This window comes from Rhinolophus hipposideros (genome assembly GCF_964194185.1).
Source record: "Rhinolophus hipposideros genome assembly, chromosome: 13".
NCBI lineage: Eukaryota > Metazoa > Chordata > Mammalia > Chiroptera > Rhinolophidae > Rhinolophus > Rhinolophus hipposideros.
The window spans coordinates 1,854,014-1,872,721 of NC_138059.1; the positions used below are offsets into that span (position 1 = coordinate 1,854,014).

The window sequence follows — 18,708 nt, forward strand, 5'->3', positions numbered from 1 at the left end:
TGGCCCTGCCCTCTTACCTGGGCCATACCCATCACCTTTGTCTTCTAAGTCCTGGTGATGGTCCGCACGGTGGCAAGGGTTTTCCTCTCCTGCTACAGGGAGGAGCAGGTTCCGAGCCCTCACCTTGTGCCAAGGGCCCGGCCAGGCAGAGGCGCTCGGTGGGCAGACCACCCAGGTCCAGCCTGCAGGCAACACTCAAATACCCGCAGGGTAACCCCATGTCTTTCCTCCCAGGCCCGGGGCCTGTGCCCGCCTGCCCCCATCATGCCCTCCGAGTCTCCCACGGGGCCCCCGAGTGTGGCCTCCAACGCCACAGCGGCAGTGCCGGCGTGGGCCAACGTCAGCGTGCCAGAGATGGCCCTGTTCCACCTGTTCGCCTTGCTGGACGAGGAGCTACACGCCACCTTCCCGGGCCTGTGGCTGGCGCTGATGGCCACGCATGGCGTGATCTTCCTGGCGGGGCTGGTGCTCAACGGGCTGGCGCTCTACGTCTTCTGCTGCCGCACACGGGCCAAGACGCCGTCGGTCATCTACACCATCAACCTGGTGGTGACCGACCTGCTGGTGGGCCTGTCCCTGCCCACGCGCTTCGCGGTCTTCTACGGCACGCGGGGCTGCCTGCGCTGTGCCTTCCCACACGTCTTCGGCTACTTCCTCAACATGCACTGCTCCGTCCTTTTCCTCACCTGCATCTGTGTGGACCGCTACCTGGCCATCGTGCGGCCCGAGGGCTCCCGCCGCTGGCGCCAGCCCGCCTGCGCCAGAGCCACATGTGCCTTCGTGTGGCTGGCGGCCGGCGCGGTGACCCTGTCCGTGCTGGGCGTGACGGCCAGCGGCGGGCCCTGCTGCCGCATCTTCGCGTTGACCGTGCTGGAGTTCCTGCTGCCGCTGCTGGTCATCAGCGTGTTCACCGGCCGTATCGTGTGCGCGCTGTCGCGGCCAGGCCTGCAGCAGGGCCGCCAACGCCGCGTGCGGGCCATGCAGCTGCTGCTGACCGTGCTCGTCATTTTCCTCGTCTGCTTCACGCCCTTCCATGCCCGCCAGGTGGCCGTGGCGCTGTGGCCTGACCTGCCACGCCACTCCAGCCTTGTGGCCTATCACGTGGCTGTGACCCTCAGTAGCCTTAACAGCTGCATGGACCCCATTGTCTACTGCTTCGTCACCAGCGGCTTCCAGGCCACCGTCCGCGGCCTCTTCCGCCGGCGTGAACCAGAGTGCGAGCCCGGCATTGGCGATGTGGTCAGCGTGCGCAAGAGCTCCAAGGGCTCAGGCCACTGTCACATCCTTAGCACCGGCCCTCACGCCCTCACACAGGTCCTGACTAACGGGCCTGAGGCATAGTCTTGCCAGGACCTGGCAAGGGGGCCAAAGGTCAGGACTGGGCGGAGCGTGCCGGTCAGGGCCAGCTCCGCCTGGGTGGCAAATCAGTTTCGCCTTGATCAATTGGTGATGGCTAGGGAGATTCCAAGGCCACCGTGCTTTGCTTGATGAGCAATGTCTGCCACAGGCTCTAGGTGGGCTGTGGGGGGCTGAATGCTGATTATTTGCTATCCCTAGAGTATATATTGTGTCCATTGAAAACTCAGAGGGGCAACCAGGAGCTCCTTGCCTGGGCCATTCTGTCCCCAGAAAGAGGTCCTCAGAAAATGAGACAAAGGTGGGTTAGGTACTGGGGATTCCAAGGAGGGTTAAAAAGTTGAAGAGATCACCTCCGCTCCCCGTCCCCTGTTCCCCTTTCTTCATCCCTCCCCCACAAACAGAGAACAAGGACAGAAAGGAAATGTCAGGGGACACAGTGTTACATGAGTGACGTGAGGGGTTCAGTGCAGGACCCCCACTCGGGGTGTCCGTGAATCACACGGGAAGGCTGTATGATGCCCAGAGGCTGCCTCACTCTGAGCCAGTAGGTGGATATTTGGGGTGACACCTGAACGTGCAACGACCCCACAAAGGCGGTTTCCCACCCCTCCGCGGTGCGGGAGGGTATATTCAGCAAGAATGGGTGCCACAGCCTGGCAGTGGCTGAGTCAGAATCAGTGCCACTTCCTTCAGCACCCCCATGCCTGTCCCACGGAAACTGCTCAGACCTTCCCAAAGCCCCCACTCCAGGAAGGGTCTCAGAGGCCCTGCCTGCTGCCCCAGGACGGTGGCAGGCAGGGCTTGTGGCCTCATCCTACTGATGAGAAAGCCAAGAGCAAAGAGACACAGCAGCTCAAACTCACGCCTGCCGGCCCATGGTTGCCATCCCCACACTTGGAGCCCTTTGTTCTCCCCTCGGGGCAGAGTGGCTCTGGCCAGCGGCTCTCACCTGGCTCATCCTGTCTCCCACCTTTTCTGGGGAGGGAGCACTTCTCTGGCTTGGCTTCTGATCGCGTCCTCTGACCTGGACTCCGGGATTGCCTTTGCGTGCCTCTGGTCCCCATGTCTGCAATCCAACAATCCAACCTGGGTTCCTTGGAGACTGCAGGAACACCCAGCTCAGGGGGAGCCTTCTGCCATTCAAGCTTCTGGGGCTGGAGTGGGAAATGGGGCCGACCTCACACCTCTGAGAACTCAATCTGATGGCCACCTATGCAGAACCCTCGCTAGAAGGGCCTCAGTGCCCCCCACTCCACTCCTCTCATTGACCTTGCAACTGCTGGAGACTGGGCCCCCACACTCCCACAGATGCTTGCTTCCTCCTGAGTCCCAGAGGCCAGGCCAGCACTGTCCTGGGTCCCACGGGGGCCAGGGTGTGAGGTCTCTGCACCCCCCTCCTCATGGCCTCCCCTCTGGATTTTCCAAAAGCCCGAGTGACGTGAGACGGCCTGTGTATTTATATCTGATGTAAACAGTCTCCTTATCGAGAAGCCCTCATCCTAAATTAAACCTGTTTATTCCCTTTGTGCCCTCAAGTCAGCTGGTGGGCAGGGGTCACCGTGGGGCACTGAGCCAGGTGGGGGCCCGTGTGCCCCCTCCACTCAACTGTGCTGGGGACAGGCAGGGGCTCCCCAGGAAGGGCTGGGGTGGCGGGTTCATAGTTTCGCCATCACTAATAGGCAGATTTGATGCCTCCCAGAGGGTGGTGGGGGTGCAGGTGGCAGCCTTGTGGGCTGAGTGTGGGTGTAATCCCTGGGGGCACAGACCTGCAGAATGATGGGTCCTCGCCCCATTTGGTCCCAATTCCACCTGCCCAGGGAGAGGATATGGATGTGGGCGGGGCAGCCAGAACGCCCACAGTGTCCTGTCGTATCACCAAAGGTATGTCCTGGAGGGAGAGGGAGGGGATGGGTCAGTTAGCCAACAAGCAAGGGAGAGGGAGGACTGCAGCACTACCTGTGCGCTTACAAAGCGCCACTGAGTTGTCCCTTTCTCTGCACCTCCCTATAAGCCTGGGAAGTCAGGCTTGTCACCCCCATTTCCCAGGTGGGGAAACTGGGTGTCCAGGAGACTCAAACCTTGGCCTGTAGCCCCAGCTCCTGCCTCACGCACAGCTGGGTCACCGTCCTTGGCCCGGGGAAGAGCTGAGCTGGGGATACATTGACTGGACAGGCTCATCACTCTCGCTGTCTGGCACCCTCTGAGGCCGGAGGCGTCTGGAGGTAAATATTAGGGCCTGTTTAGATTAAGCTCCATTAATAGCAGGAAATGTCACAGTGGCGCCTGCCCCGGCTTCCTGGAGACCTCTGATGCCTGAGGGGGCACCTTGTAGAGATGGATGTCCCACCCTGATGTCCCACACTTGTGGCCCCCCCCCGCCTTGCCACATTCCTCCCGTCCCCTCAGCAGGCTCTCTGGGCCCTCCCCAAGTGGGCCAGGGAAGCCCAGCATGTGGCTGTGCGGGGGACTCTCGAGGGTGTGAAGACATTCCTGGGTCAGTGACCACCATGTCCTCACACCCTGAGGGACAGGCCCCCGACGCCTGAGGGGTCTATGTTCCCAGTTCACAGAGGAGCAACCGGGGGCTCAGAGATGCAGTGAGACCAAGCCGAGGATACCGAACGCCACCTGAATTAGAGCTGTAATCCCCACCCAGAACTGCCTGGCCGCAGGGCCCAGAGGAGGGCACCCCAGATGCAGGAGGGGGGAGGAGGGGACCTGTTCATGGAGTCCTGGGACCTGTGAGGGTCGTCCTCCACCCCACCCTTCCAGGGTGCCCCTTCCTAGTGGCCTGCGGGGGTTGAGGGTCAAGCTCTAGTGCACGTGGGTGAGGTCCAGGGGTCTGACGTCCACCTCACCCCGTCTTCTCCAGAGCAAAGCCAAGGGGGGCTGCTGGGGGCAGCTCCTGGGACCCTAATGCCAGAGGCTCACGGAGAGGGTGTCACAGCCCAGCCTAGGGTGGGTGCTGCAGGCACTGAGCCCAGGCAGGGGCAGCAGCGTGTCCCACCCACACCAGGCCCCCTTGGCCACACCAGTCTATCTAACCCTGAGCGAGACATGTGCCACCCCGAGCCTCAGTTTCCTCTTCTGTCAAGGGAAGAGAATTGACACCTACCTTGAAGTCCGGTTGTAAGAAGGAAACACAAGTGTGTGTGTGTTTGTATGCCGTATGTGCATATATTGTTGTGCATATATGTGTACTGTGGGGGGGGGGGGTACACACATGGTGCTCAGTCAGCACTCTAGGGATTAAACCAAGCTAACGAAGGAAACGGCTGCCCCCAGGAAGGCCCCAGCACATGCATTCATTTCCATTCATTCATTCAACAGCGTCCTTTACCTTCCCTCTGCCAGGTAGAAGCTGACGGTCTCTCTCCCCACAGGACATCTGCCCCCTCCCCACACGGTCACAATGAGAGACCCTCCCCCATTGTCACCCACTCCTCTAGGTTAAGCCCCATCTTTGAGCTTCCCCTGGAACCTGCACACACGAGGGACAGCACTAGGGGGTACATCTTGGGCTCGGTCCTGGGTGCAGGATTCCTGGATTCTCAGAGCGGCCAGTGATCTTGGGAAGCCCCCCCAGGGCTGGCCCAGCCTCTCCAGCAGCTGATCTGGGAATGCCAGTTGGGCCAGCCTGTCTAGGGGCCTGAAGCCACGAGGTGGCGCTGCTGGCCTGGGAGAGGCGGCCAAACTGTGGTGGGCGGGCAGTGACCTTCCAATTCAGCTCTGCCCCCGGACCCGTGGAGGGGCAGCCCTAGAGCTGGCAGTTCTGGAAAGCTGCTTGGAGGAGCTGAGGAGCTGGCCTGCCTGGGGAGGAGTGACACTGAGTCAGGGAGACGCAGGCCCCTCCCACTCTGCTGACGTCAGTGCAGCCCCTCATGCCAGGACTTGGTCTCCCCACCTGCCAGAGGGGAGCTGGATGAGGTGGCCACGGCAGGAGGGGAGGGTGGAGGGTGAGCCAGCACCTCCTCATGGGCTGTGGACTGGGCCTGACGTCACCTCATTCACCATCTCCTGAGCCCAGAGAAGGTCAGACACCTGCCTTGAGTCACAGAGCCTGGAGTTGAGCCGCTCACTGTCAGCAGGAGAGAAACACGCCCAAGGGCTGGGATGTGCTGACAAGCAGTGCCCTGGATTTCCAACAGCAGCCCTGGCACCTACCCCAAACCAGGTGGTGAGGAAACAGGAGACAGACAGTCGGACAGACGAACACCAAGGAGAAGCTGGACTGGGTATGAGTCACCCAGTGGTCCCTGGCCTGTCCTATCAGGCAGAGGGGACAGGTCTTGCCTGTGGGGACAGAGGGAGACAGTTTCTAATAGTCCCTGGCCCGACACTGCCTATGTTTCCGTCGTCCCACCCTCCGTCCACGAGGCAGCTCCCAGCCTGGCTCACCTGAGGGCGTCCTGGGTGGGGTGGGCACAAGGCCAACTCCATCCAGCTCAGCCCACGGCCTGGATCCCTGGAGTGGCCAGGTGAGACTGGCCTCCCCCCACGTGCTCCAGGGGCATCCCAGGAAGATCCCGTCAAGGTGACCCAGGGAGCAGTGTGGCGGCTGTGCCCTGAGACCCTCTCAGTGGGCCCTCCCCAGAGTAGAAGCCAGGATCCACACGGCACCTTCCAGCCCCATTTCTCCCTCCGGGATGCTGTTTCCCTTGCTGCTTATCCTGTCCTTCCCGTCTCCCCCGCCCCGCATCCCCCCCCACCACCACAGCCTGTCCCTGTCCCCAAAGCTGCTCGCCTCCCCAGCCACTAGGCTTTTGTTGAACTCGGGTGGCCACAGAGATGGCAACAACATTGGAGCCCCAGAACCTTAATTTTTTAAACCAGAACCTTGAGATCCTCTTACATCTTTCTTCACTGTGATGGCTCTAGAACCTTCCACACACTCCCTTCTTCTCTGCTCTGTGGCCTCTCCACTCCTCCACCCCCCTCAGTGTCTCACAAGAGTAGCCTCAGGCCTCTGCATGCCAAGGACCCCCTCAAAGGGGACAAGAAGCGCCAGCCTGAGGGAGCAAATGTGATTCACAGATGAGCCCAGACCACCCCCCGAAGACAGCCATCCAGGTCCCCCAAACGTGGACTTCTGGCTGGCTTCACCAAGCCCTTGTCTCCCTTTCCTGGTCCCTGAGTGGCTGCAGGAAGCACTTCACAGGATCCCTACTGAGAAGTGCTCTGTGGTGCTCCTGGGAGAAAATGTCCCCTAAGCCTTGGAGGAGCCCTCAGCACATGGTGTCAGACCCCAGAGTGGGTACTGAGCATGAGGAAGCGCGTTCGGACGCCACCCCTGAGAGCCAGCCCAAGGACAGGGAATAAGGGAGTAGACAGGCTGGGCAGTCAGAAGCACTGCCCACCGAGTCTCACCTGAGCCTTGTGCCAGGCATAAGTGAGCTCTCCAGAAAAATCCATGCTTGTGGGGCTCGGTTCAAATCCCAGGTCCAGCCCTTAGTTGCTGTGTGACCTTCGGGCAGGTGAATTCACCTCTCTGAGCTCATCAGTAAAACAGCCATACTGATGCCAAGTTCTCAGGTTGTTGTGATAAAAATGCAGGGGAAGGGACAGGGACTCAACTTACTACCACTCACGTGTCAGTGACAACAGTCCATGGATCATTCAACAAGCACTTACTGAGCACCTACTATGCTCCTTGGCATAGAATTGGAGGATGCAGCAATGAATGAGGCAAAAATCCCGTCTCAGTGAGCCCACGGCTCTAATCCAGTGTGGTGAGACCCTGGCAGGGATCCATGCTTGGGCTCAACTGCCTGCCAGAGGATTGGGGAAGGCTTTCCAGGGGAAGTGACTTTTAGCTGGGTTTTGAAGGATACGTAGGAGTTTGCCTCTCAGAGTAGCAAGCGAGGGCATCTCTGGCAGCAGGCACTGTGTAGGTAGCACCTCAGAAGTATAGAGGTACAGGTCATGTCCTGGGAAGCACGGGGATCAAAGGATGGGCTCACTGGCAGAAGGACCTTGAGCAGGTCACCTTCCCTCTCTGGGCCTCAGTTCCCCTGTGTTAAAACTTGAGGATAAAAATGCCACCTTCCCAACAAGACAATGGCTGTGGAAAGTGCCGGGCAAATGCTAATGTTCCCTATTTAATTTTCCATGTGTTTTTCGGAGGCCAGGGTTATTTTTGTCCACACTTGGCTATTTCTAGGCCCAGAGCTTGTCCTTTCCCACAGAGGACTCCCCACTCCCAGGCTGAGGTGGGAGGATGGGGTTGGGGCACGAGGAGCAGAAACAGAATCGCTTTCCAGTCAGAGCAGCACACACCCACCACAGAGCAGGGCATCGACACCCGGGGGCCCCCGCCACCTCTCCCCGCTCTGACATCCTTCGGGGTCTTTCCTTTGGAGTCCTCCCTACAGGCCTTCCTGGCTGTCCCCAGGCCTGCTTCGGTGTGGTGGGTACAGGATGGGGGTAGCAGAGATGGGCAGGGGCCGCTGGGGAAGGAGGGGTAGAGAAGGGCCTGTGGGCGTGGACAGGGGTGCTGGGAGGCCAGGAGGGAGGCAGGGGTCGGCTGGATGTGGACAGTTAGCAGGAGCAGGGGCCAGCAGACCTCACCCCAAGCGGGTGATGGTGGCTGTCCCAGGGCCTTGCAGCGCGGGGGTGGGGCACGTCCCCAGCTCAGGACTCTCCATCTCCTGAAGCCTTGGAAGCTCAGTGTTTGACTCTTCAGACCCCAGGGTTCTGAGACCCCAGGGTTCTGCAGGACTTACTGAATCTGCTACCTCAGGCAGGAAGTCCCTGCACAATCGCACGTGCTCACACCGTGTGAAGGGGCCTCCACGCTGGCTCACCCCTCCCTAGCCCATCCTGACACTCGGGCAGGGCTCACCCTGGGTGTGCAGAAGACACCAGGTCATGGTCCCCAGTTGTGGCGCCAACCAGGCTGGAGCAGCGAGGAATATGGGAGAGAGCACAGCCAGACCCCGCAAAGAGGAGTTCAGACCCAGGCTCCCACCCAAACAGCCCTGAGCTCCGGGCAGTTCCTCTCCCCTTTGCTTCAGGACCTGTACACGACCATTCACAGTAGCGACAGGGCAGAAGCAGCCCCAATACCCATGTGCATATGCACAGACAACCACACACTAGGGTAGCACTCAGCCGTAAGAAGGAAGGAGGCGCAGACCTCAGGCTCCAGCAAAGGAGCCAGACACAAAGGGCCGTGTATTGTGTGGTTCTGTTTCCGCAAAATGTCCAGAACAGGCAAATCCACAGGGACAGAGAGCAGACTGGTGGTTTCCAGGGGCTGGAGAGGAGAAGGGGTGTCCTTTCGAAGTGACGGAATGTTCTGGAACTAGATAGAGGTGGTGGTTGCACATTGTGGCTCTACCACGTGCCACTGAACTGTTCACCTTAACACGGTTAATTTTATGTTACGTGAATTTCGCCTCCATACAAAAGCCTGTTGAAAAATTCCTCATCCGGAAAACAACACTGAACAGGCCTGTCGACGAGCTTGCGTAACTGTCGAGTCCATACTACTTGTGACGCGCCCAGCACTGCCTCCGGACAAGCCCGGTGCTAATGGCTGGGCTGCCTGAAAGGTGAGGCAACACCGGAAAGTCTTCTATGTGAGCCGCTGGGCTCAGCCATCCCTGCTGGCTGTTTCCAGGGGGATCCTAAAGCTCCCCAGGGACTGGCCTGCAGGCTCCAGCTACTTCCACAGCACCCCCCACCTGCCACTCTAGGAGGGACCCGAGGCCACACATGGGGCTGGGGGCCACAGGCACTGCCTCCAGAAGGGCCTGAGAGCAACGGCAGGCGGGGGCGGGCACCAGCCCTAGGCCAGCCTGAGCCCATGTCCACCCCTCTCCGTGGGCCATGCCTGTGGGTGGGGCCGGCTAAGGGCTTCTAGTGACCGACACTGGGGTCCCGGATTGGCCTGACCCATCCTGCTCCCTGATGGCTGCTGGGCAGGGGGCCCAGGAAAGTTCTCAGTCTCCTGGGGCTGCGGTTAGCAGCCCCAAACTTAGTGGCTTTAAACAGCACACATTTACTGTCACATTTCTGGAGGTAGAGAGTCCTAAGACCAAGGTGGCAGCAGGGCGGGCTCTCTCTGGAGGCCCCAAGGCAGATGCCGTGGCTCGCCCCTTCCAGCTCCGTGCCCTGGGCCACGCTGTGCCTCTGCCCCTTCCAGTGCCCCAGGGCCCAGGCAGGGCCTGCAAATCCTGCCCACCCACCCGGGGCCCCATCATAGCGAGTCCCATTCCCTCCCATCAGACTGGCACTCCCTGGGGGTGGGTCCATGGAGCTGGGCACAGGGCCTGGCATCTAGCAGAGCCAGGTGCCCGAGGAGGGGCATCCTGGCGCCACCACCCTGGCGCCCGTGGCCCAACCTTGGCAAAGGCTACTGTCTTCTGAGCCCTGGGCCACGCCAGCCACTCAAATAAATGAATGTTCCCATCACCGCTGACTCACAGATGAGAGCACCACTGAGGCTCCTGCCCCTGCCCCCCAGGAAGCAGCCCTTCACCCAGTGGGACGCTGCCATGAGCCTGAGAAACCGGCAGCTGCCGCATCGGAGCACGTCTGCGTCCTTTCTGGTAAAGTGTGGCGTCTCAGTGCCCTGTGCCACCCGCGACCTTGTTCAAGCCGTGAGGAGGTAGGGATCCCCACCTCACCTGACAGGTGGGGAAGCTGAGGCTGGGGAGGGGAGGAACCTGTGGTCCATGTTCCCTGTGTGGTCAGAGGTGGAAGCGGGCCCCAGACGGGGAGGCTGCTTCCTGTCCCTGGGCTGATGCCTGCTCCTGCCTCGGCCCCCACCCCGCCCGCCTCCATCCTATGCCCCTTCCTTGGGAAGTAGGCTTCCATTCAGACTTCCGGGTCTGGCAGCACCTTGAGGACCAGCTGTGGCTCCCCACCTCCCAGTCAAAGGGGCCTCAGGGACCCCATGGTTCAGGAGGCTGAGGCCACACAAGGAATGAGAGAGAGAGAGAGAGAGAGAGAGGGGGGGGGGGTGGAACAAGACTCCCCAGCGCTGGACAGCCCCTAGGCCCTTTGGTCCCTTCCTGAGGGGCCTTGCCACTGGAGGGCCTGGGTGTGCAGCCCTCCCTGGGTAGAGAGGGTGCACTACGGCGACAGAAAGCCCCATGTGGTTCACGGCATGGAGGGAGCTCAGCTTTGCTGGGCAGGGAGCAGGGGGAGGGTGGGAACACTGGGGGTCGGCCAGCCTGCTGCTCAGACACTGCTCTGGGCCTTGGTGGGGGACCACACTGAGCCTCAGTTTCCCCCTCTATGAAATGGGAGAAATCACACGCCCACACAGGGCTCACAGGGTTAGGTGGGAGACAGACCGCCCGTCTGGCTTGGCTCCACTGCAGCGGGAGCCCCCAGCTGGTCAGCTCTGAAGGTGCAGGGCAGGGACTGGCACCGAGCCCTGGCTGACCGCAGAGCCCACCCTGAGTTGGAGGTGGGAGAGAGGGACAAGACGCAGGCATGGTGGAGGCCCAGACACCTGGGTCTTTCAGGATATTGTGTACACTGAAAACCAGATTTAAAAAAAATTCTTATTCTATGAAAATCTATTTGGGGTATGCTCTCATTTTTATTAAGTATTTAAGGTCTACAATAGCATGCCACATCTATGAATGTTTGACAGGGTTATTTTTAGCAAACACTTTGTAGGATCTCCTTGTAAAGGGGGTCAAGTACCGTGTTTCCACGAAAATAAGACTTGGCCGGACCATCAGCTCTAATGCGTCTTTTGGAGCAAAAATTAATATGAGACCCGGTATATTTTATTATTTATATTATATTATATTACATTACATTATATTATATCCGGTCTTATATTATAGTAAAATAAGACCGGGTCTTTTTGTTTGTTTGTTTGTTTGCTTGTTTTTTTAAGACCGGGTCTTATATTAATTTTTGCTCCAAAAGACGCGCTAGAGCTGTTTGTCTGGCTGGGTCTTATTTTCGGGGAAACACGGTATATGGTGCCGGAAGGAGACCAGACTCTGGGTGGTGAGCACACAATAGGGTATACAGATGGCATATTATAAAGTTGTACACCGGAAATTTATGTTATCAACCAATGATACCCCAATCAATTTAATTTTAAAAACTTTTAAAGCTCCTGAATCAGCAGCAGAGAAGGTGGGACTCGGATGAGAGAGGGCGGCGAGCTGTGTCTCCCTCCTCATCAAGGTGTGACTGAGGTCACATCACTTACAAACAGCACAGTGGACAAACCAGACGAGGAAGAGTCTGGGAGATGCAAAGTGTTGATATCAGTGTTGCTGAAATATTAATTACAGACCTGGCCATTGTTCCCAGATCTGAGGGTGCTCCTTACCTCCAATTCTCACCTCTGCTCAGCCCAGACCAGCCTCAACAGAGGAGCCGCGGGAGCGGGGCTGGTTTCTTAGTTACGGTGAGTAAACAGGCATGAGTATCCATGGGCCTCGGGAAACGCCACCAAGGGCCAGGTCAGATGTTTGGGCCTGAGAGTACCGATGCTTGGGTTAAGTACTGCCCTCCATTTAAAAACTAGAAGTATTTCTCAGAGCATCACAGAAGACCTCCCACCATCCCAGTGGTACCACATGATACCCAAGAGGGCCAAGGCTGGCGAGACTTGAGAGTGGTGTCAGGCTGGAGCCCCCAGTCATAGGAGTTGCCTTTTAATCGCTGTGGTCATAGTGGTGAAGCCAGATGCAGAACGCTGCCTGTTCCCATCTCACCAAGCTTCCTCTGCTGTGTAACGCAGGGTGAGTGGGCACCCTCTCTGGGCTCAGCTTGCACCCTGCAGAATGATAGCAGGCCTTGGGGACATGTGTTAGAATCAGGCACCTGCAGAAAGACTTGGACCCTTTCCCCATCTGACTGGGGGCCCAGGGCAGCAGGCTGCCTGTCTAATGAATCTCTTTCTGATCTCCACCCCCCGGTTCCACTCCAGTTACTTCCCACTTCTGCACCTGCTGTTCCCTCTGCCTCGCTTGCCTTTCCCTATGAGCATGTACTCATCCTCCCAGACACAACTCAGCTGCCATCATGTCGAGGAAGCTTTCTCCCACTCTGGCCCTCTCTGAGCAACGGTGGCCCTTGTGCCCCACGCTCCCATGGCACCGTGTCCTCTCCTCCATTACAACGGGGCGGTGGGTGATCAGCAGCCAGGTTCACGCCCGTCACGGGCCGTGAGCTCCATGGCAAGGGCTCACATCTGGTGTGTCTCCCTCCGCAAACACCTGATACGGAGCACGCAGAGGAGCTTCTCGTGAAGGCTCGAGGCCCTAATGCGAAGCCTGCCTTGTCCCCAGTCCCCAGCCCCCCTCGCTTCTTTCCCACACCCCACCATGCCCATCTGGGTCCTTGGCCACTGAGCCCCTGCGTGTGAAACCAAGACCCACAACTTGAAGGCTGAGCTCGTCTGGCTCTGCAGAGTCTGCTCCCGGCAGGCAGGCAGGCAGGCAGGCAGGCGGGTGCTGTTCTCCTGGTTACAGTGGGGAAAACGAGGCTCGGGCCACGCGGGCACAGGAGGAAAAGCCCTTGAGGTCCTTCCCCTTCCCTAAACTTCCAGCCCGTTCTAGCCGTGCCCACCGCCCCGCTGCAGCTGAGCCCCCATCCCCATGTCCCCATGTCCCCACCAAACGCTGCTTATGCACGTGGAGCATGCAAAGCTCCAGCGCATGGTGTATCCATCTCCCTTCACTTTCTTTCCCAAAAGGGCCGGTCTGGCAACAGGCAGCTCAGGACAGAGGAAGGGAAATGGAATACCGTCTGATCTATCTGACACTGGAAGCAAAAACCCCAATCCCCAGGGGTTGGCCGGGAGGGTGAGGACTCCCGGGGAAGGGGGCGCGGACACACCAGAAGGCATCAGGGATCCCGCGCACAAGTCCCAACGTGTGGCGTGAATGCTGGACTGGAGGTGCAAGAGCAAGTCCTGCAGGGGAGCCCCATGCCGCCCCCGCCCCCTCCCGCGCACGGCCGCCCAGGCCCGCACTGGGCCCCGGGCTGCCCCGCACTGGGCCCCGGGCTCCCCCGCACTGGGCCCCGGGCTGCCCCGCACTGGGCCCCGGGCTCCCCCGCACTTGGCCCCGGGCTGTCCCGCACTGGGCCCCGGGCTGCCCCGCACTGGGCCCCGGGCTGTCCCGCACTTGGCCCCGGGCTGCCCCGCACTGGGCCCCGGGCTGCCCCGCACTGGGCCCCGGGCTGCCCCGCACTGGGCCCCGGGCTGTCCCGCACTTGGCCCCGGGCTGCCCCGCACTTGGCCCCGGGCTGTCCCGCACTGGGCCCCGGGCTGTCCCGCACTGGGCCCCGGGCTGCCCCGCACTGGGCCCCGGGCTGCCCCGCACTGGGCCCCGGGCTGTCCCGCACTGGGCCCCGGGCTGCCCCGCACTGGGCCCCGGGCTGCCCCGCACTGGGCCCCGGGCTGTCCCGCACTGGGCCCCGGGCTGTCCCGCACTGGGCCCCGGGCTGTCCCGCACTGGGCCCCGGGCTGTCCCGCACTGGGCCCCGGGCTGCCCCGCACTGGGCCCCGGGCTGTCCCGCACTGGGCCCCGGGCTGCCCCGCACTTGGCCCCGGGCTGTCCCGCACTTGGCCCCGGGCTGCCCCGCACTGGGCCCCGGGCTGCCCCGCACTTGGCCCCGGGCTGTCCCGCACTGGGCCCCGGGCTGCCCCGCACTGGGCCCCGGGCTGTCCCGCACTGGGCCCCGGGCTGTCCCGCACTGGGCCCCGGGCTGCCCCGCACTGGGCCCCGGGCTGTCCCGCACTGGGCCCCGGGCTGCCCCGCACTTGGCCCCGGGCTGTCCCGCACTTGGCCCCGGGCTGTCCCGCACTTGGCCCCGGGCTGCCCCGCACTTGGCCCCGGGCTGTCCCGCACTTGGCCCCGGGCTGTCCCGCACTGGGCCCCGGGCTGCCCCGCACTGGGCCCCGGGCTGTCCCGCACTGGGCCCCGGGCTGCCCCGCACTTGGCCCCGGGCTGTCCCGCACTTGGCCCCGGGCTGTCCCGCACTGGGCCCCGGGCTGCCCCGCACTGGGCCCCGGGCTGTCCCGCACTGGGCCCCGGGCTGCCCCGCACTGGGCCCCGGGCTGCCCCGCACTTGGCCCCGGGCTGCCCCGCACTGGGCCCCGGGCTGTCCCGCACTTGGCCCCGGGCTGCCCCGCACTTAGCCCCGGGCTGCCCCGCACTTAGCCCCGGGCTGCCCCGCACTTGGCCCCGGGCTGCCCCGCACTGGGCCCCGGGCTGCCCCGCACTGGGCCCCGGGCTGTCCCGCACTGGGCCCCGGGCTGCCCCGCACTTGGCCCCGGGCTGTCCCGCACTTGGCCCCGGGCTGTCCCGCACTTGGCCCCGGGCTGCCCCGCACTTGGCCCCGGGCTGTCCCGCACTTGGCCCCGGGCTGTCCCGCACTGGGCCCCGGGCTGCCCCGCACTGGGCCCCGGGCTGTCCCGCACTGGGCCCCGGGCTGCCCCGCACTTGGCCCCGGGCTGTCCCGCACTTGGCCCCGGGCTGTCCCGCACTGGGCCCCGGGCTGCCCCGCACTGGGCCCCGGGCTGTCCCGCACTTGGCCCCGGGCTGCCCCGCACTGGGCCCCGGGCTGTCCCGCACTGGGCCCCGGGCTGCCCCGCACTGGGCCCCGGGCTGTCCCGCACTTGGCCCCGGGCTGCCCCGCACTTAGCCCTGGGCTGTCCCGCACTTGGCCCCGGGCTGCCCCGCACTGGGCCCCGGGCTGCCCCGCACTGGGCCCCGGGCTGCCCCGCACTGGGCCCCGGGCTGTCCCGCACTGGGCCCCGGGCTGTCCCGCACTTGGCCCCGGGCTGCCCCGCACTGGGCCCCGGGCTGCCCCGCACTGGGCCCCGGGCTGTCCCGCACTTGGCCCCGGGCTGCCCCGCACTTAGCCCTGGGCTGTCCCGCACTTGGCCCCGGGCTGCCCCGCACTGGGCCCCGGGCTGCCCCGCACTTAGCCCTGGGCTGCCCCGCACTGGGCCCCGGGCTGCCCCGCACTTAGCCCTGGGCTGCCCCGCACTGGGCCCCGGGCTGCCCCGCACTTAGCCCTGGGCTGCCCCGCACTTGGCCCCGGGCTGCCCCGCACTGGGCCCCGGGCTGCCCCGCACTTGGCCCCGGGCTGCCCCGCACTGGGCCCCGGGCTGCCCCGCACTTAGCCCTGGGCTGCCCCGCAGCACCACCCACCTGTGCTGCGGGCTGGCGGGTGCGGGCGGTCGGGGGCGCTCCGCAAATGACGCCTCCTCCCTATCTCTTCGAATCCTCAATGCGCGACAAGAACAGGTATGTGGAAAGGCGATGTCACCTTCAGTCCTGGCTGCGCGGGGGCTCCCGCTCCGCAGCAGAGCCGGACCCGCACGAGGACCGCGGCTCGGCGCCGCCAGCCCGCAGAGCCCCGCAGGCCGGGCATGCGCAGAGGGCTCCCGGGGCTGGACATGCGCAGAGGACGCACCGCCTGCAGGCGGGGCTCCCGCGCTGAGCATGCGCACGGCCTCCTTCCAGACCCACCAATTGGAGCAGGCGGGAGAGGCGGGCGGCCAGGAGCAGCACCCGGGAGAGCGACCTCCACGTGCGAGCAGTCCCCGGGAAGCGGGGCGGCGCCCCAGGCCCACGCACCAGCCCCGGTGGCCGACCTGTCCGAGGGCCGTGCAGCTCTCGCCTCTTGCACGCAGCCACCCGCGTCTCCCCTTCCTGCCCCGCCGGTCCTGCCCAAGCTCCGGGCCTCCCCCTGGCCTCCCGCAGGCCCTCCTAGGCCCCAGGCTGACCTTTTAGGTCACAACACACCAGTGCCTGCGCCCCGGGCTCCCATTGCTCTTGATTGAGAAGGCCAAACTCCCAGTCTACCCCAGGAGGCCTGCCTGCGGCCGGCCCGGCCCCAGCGTCTGCTCCGCCGCAAGACTTCTGCACGTGCTGCCCTCCCCAGCGCCTCCCATCCCGCCTGCTTCCTACGCTTCTTCCAGTTCTCATAGTCACTGCCCTGGCCCCAATCCCCCTGCTATGTGCCCGCCTAATGCCAGCCAGGTATCTCTGCAAGGGACTGAAAGTCACAGTCCTGCATTTCCTGTCCACTTAAGTGATTAGACTCTGCCCCAGACTGTCTGTCAGCTGTCAGCTCCGAGAGGGAGAGGCTTCATCTCTTTTGTTCCCAGCTAAAACCCCAGTGCCCAACACAGCACCTGGCACATAATAGGTGCTCAATAAATATTTGTGCGGGGCGGGGGGGAGGAAGGAGAGAGGTAGACACCACGAGGCTGGGTGTTGTGGGCTGGTTGGAGGACACCGAGTACGAGGAGCATGCGTAGGTTAACTCCCAGAGCAGGTAGCGTTTACACTCTGGGAGAGAGTTCAGCTCAGGTAATTGGAGGTCACACCCCAGAAATGAAGAGCCAGGCCCAAAATTTGCATGACCTGGCCACAGGTTGCTCTCAGTGGGGGCCCATGTGCACACATGAGCTCGCTGAATTCTCACCCTGACAGATGAGAGAGGCATCCCAATGTCCCCATTTCACAGAGGAGCGACTGGAGGCTTAAGGAGGTGACACACCTCACTTGAACCACACAGCTACATGGGTTCCTGACCTCATTGTTGCCCCAAGCCCTGGAGCAGGGGCTGGGGCTGGAGAGGAAGCTGGCCTGCTAGACTGCTTCATGCTACCTAAGAGTTCTGGCTATCTGGGGGGCAACCCTGGCACACCCCTAGGTCCAAGTGCTGTGGGGAGACCCTCAGGAGCCCCAAGTGCTGAGTACTGGTCCTCCCCGCCCCCCAAGGCCCTCACCTCCTACAGCTGCTGGGGGCTGCCCTGGCTGAGTGCCCACCAGCGTGTGAAGTGCTTCCCGAGGGAGTCCCCCCGGGGAAGCCCCTGCCAGACAGCTGCTGTGGAGTGCATCAAGGAGGAGGCCTTCCTTTCCGGCTCATCCGCCAGGGCCACCAGGGTCAGGCCTTGGGTCACCCTCCAGCTGGGACAGGAAGCCTCACATTAGTCTTGAATGGGGGGTGGCCAGGGGCCAGGAGGCTGACCCTGTGGGCTGGGGACACCAGCTGTCTGGGCTGACACTGACTCAGGCACTTCTGCTGCTCTGCGACCCATCCACTGTACACTCGACAAAGCCCAGACCCAGTGCTGGCGCTGCCTTCTGTGCAATCTGGCTGGCCCTTCCGATCAGCCTGTGTGTCCTGCCTGGTCCCGCCACAAGTCTCCCCTGGACAGTGGCCTCCCACCAGCCTCCCTGCCCCCACGGCTGTGCTGTCCAATGCGGCAGCACTAGCATCATGAGGCTTCTGAGCATTTAGGCACAGCCAGTCCAAATGGAGATCATCCCGCGGTGTTGGGAAGCATGAACCGCGCTCATGATTTCAAAGACCTGAGAAAAACAAGGGAAACTCTCTCAATATTTTTTATTCATGACATGTTGACATAATATTTTGGATATATTAGATTAATGAAATACATTATTAAAATAAATTGCACCAATTTCTTTTTCCTTTTTATAACATGACTACTAGGAGATTGGAAGCTTCTTATGTGGCTGGCATTTGATTTCTATTGGAAAGCACTGCCTACACGTCCTCAGAAGGAGCTTTTCAAATCTAAATCAGATCTGTCCCTTCCTTGCTTCAAGCCCTTCGGTGTCTCCCACTGTCCCTGCAGACTACTCCGGAGCGGATTTTTCTTATGACTCAGTGTCATTTCTCGACGCTAACCCCACCTTCCATCTGTCCCAATTGTGCCACATTCCTGCCCACCTCCCGGCCTTTGCATAAACCATTCCCTCTGCTGGGAATGCCCTTCCCCCACCCTGCCTCCCCCTTTGTCTGGAGTGTCACTTGTTCCTGCTGCTCCTTTGGCTACCTCCTCCAATCCCTCCCAAGCCCTTGCTGTGGCCCTGCTGTCTTGGGTTCACACAGGTGGGTACAGTGGTACCAGGGCCAAGCGGGGTCGTGCTGAGTAACTTACCTTTAAGCTTCAGTTTGCTCATCTGCAAAATGGGAGCTACACGAATGGGACCTATTTCACAGGGCTGTGGTGCGGCTTGAGAGGGATACGATGTGCTAACATGCTCACACAGGGCTGGGCACCCAGTAGGTGCTCAGGAACCTTTGGTTGGAGGCATAAAAGTGTGGGGAAAGTCACTGAGGCAGCCGCCGTCCCAAACGGCCGGTGAATTTCAGAACTGTTTCTGGAGCCTGAGTCCTGTGCAGAGCCCAACAGGTATGGAGCAGCCTGCCTGGTGTCCTCCAGCTGCCAGGGGTACTCTTCGCTTAGGGCAGGGCCCACAGGCCAAACGGGTCAGCCACCTGTTTACATGAAGACTGACAGCTAAGAATGGGTTACACACTTTTAAATGGGTGCAAAAAGGTCTAAAGATCATTGGCACATGACAATTCAACTTT

The 18,708-nt window shown here is 61.9% G+C and overlaps 1 protein-coding gene across 1 annotated transcript; it reads left to right on the plus strand.

The window, feature by feature from the left end:
• Nucleotides 1-264: 264 nt before the first annotated feature.
• On the plus strand, nucleotides 265-1,341 carry GPR20 (G protein-coupled receptor 20; the record flags this gene model as incomplete). Its single annotated transcript, XM_081070336.1, has 1 exon — nucleotides 265-1,341. One exon carries the CDS (start codon nucleotides 265-267, stop codon nucleotides 1,339-1,341), a length of 1,077 nt encoding a protein of 358 aa, XP_080926462.1.
• Between the last annotated feature and the right edge of the window lie 17,367 nt (nucleotides 1,342-18,708).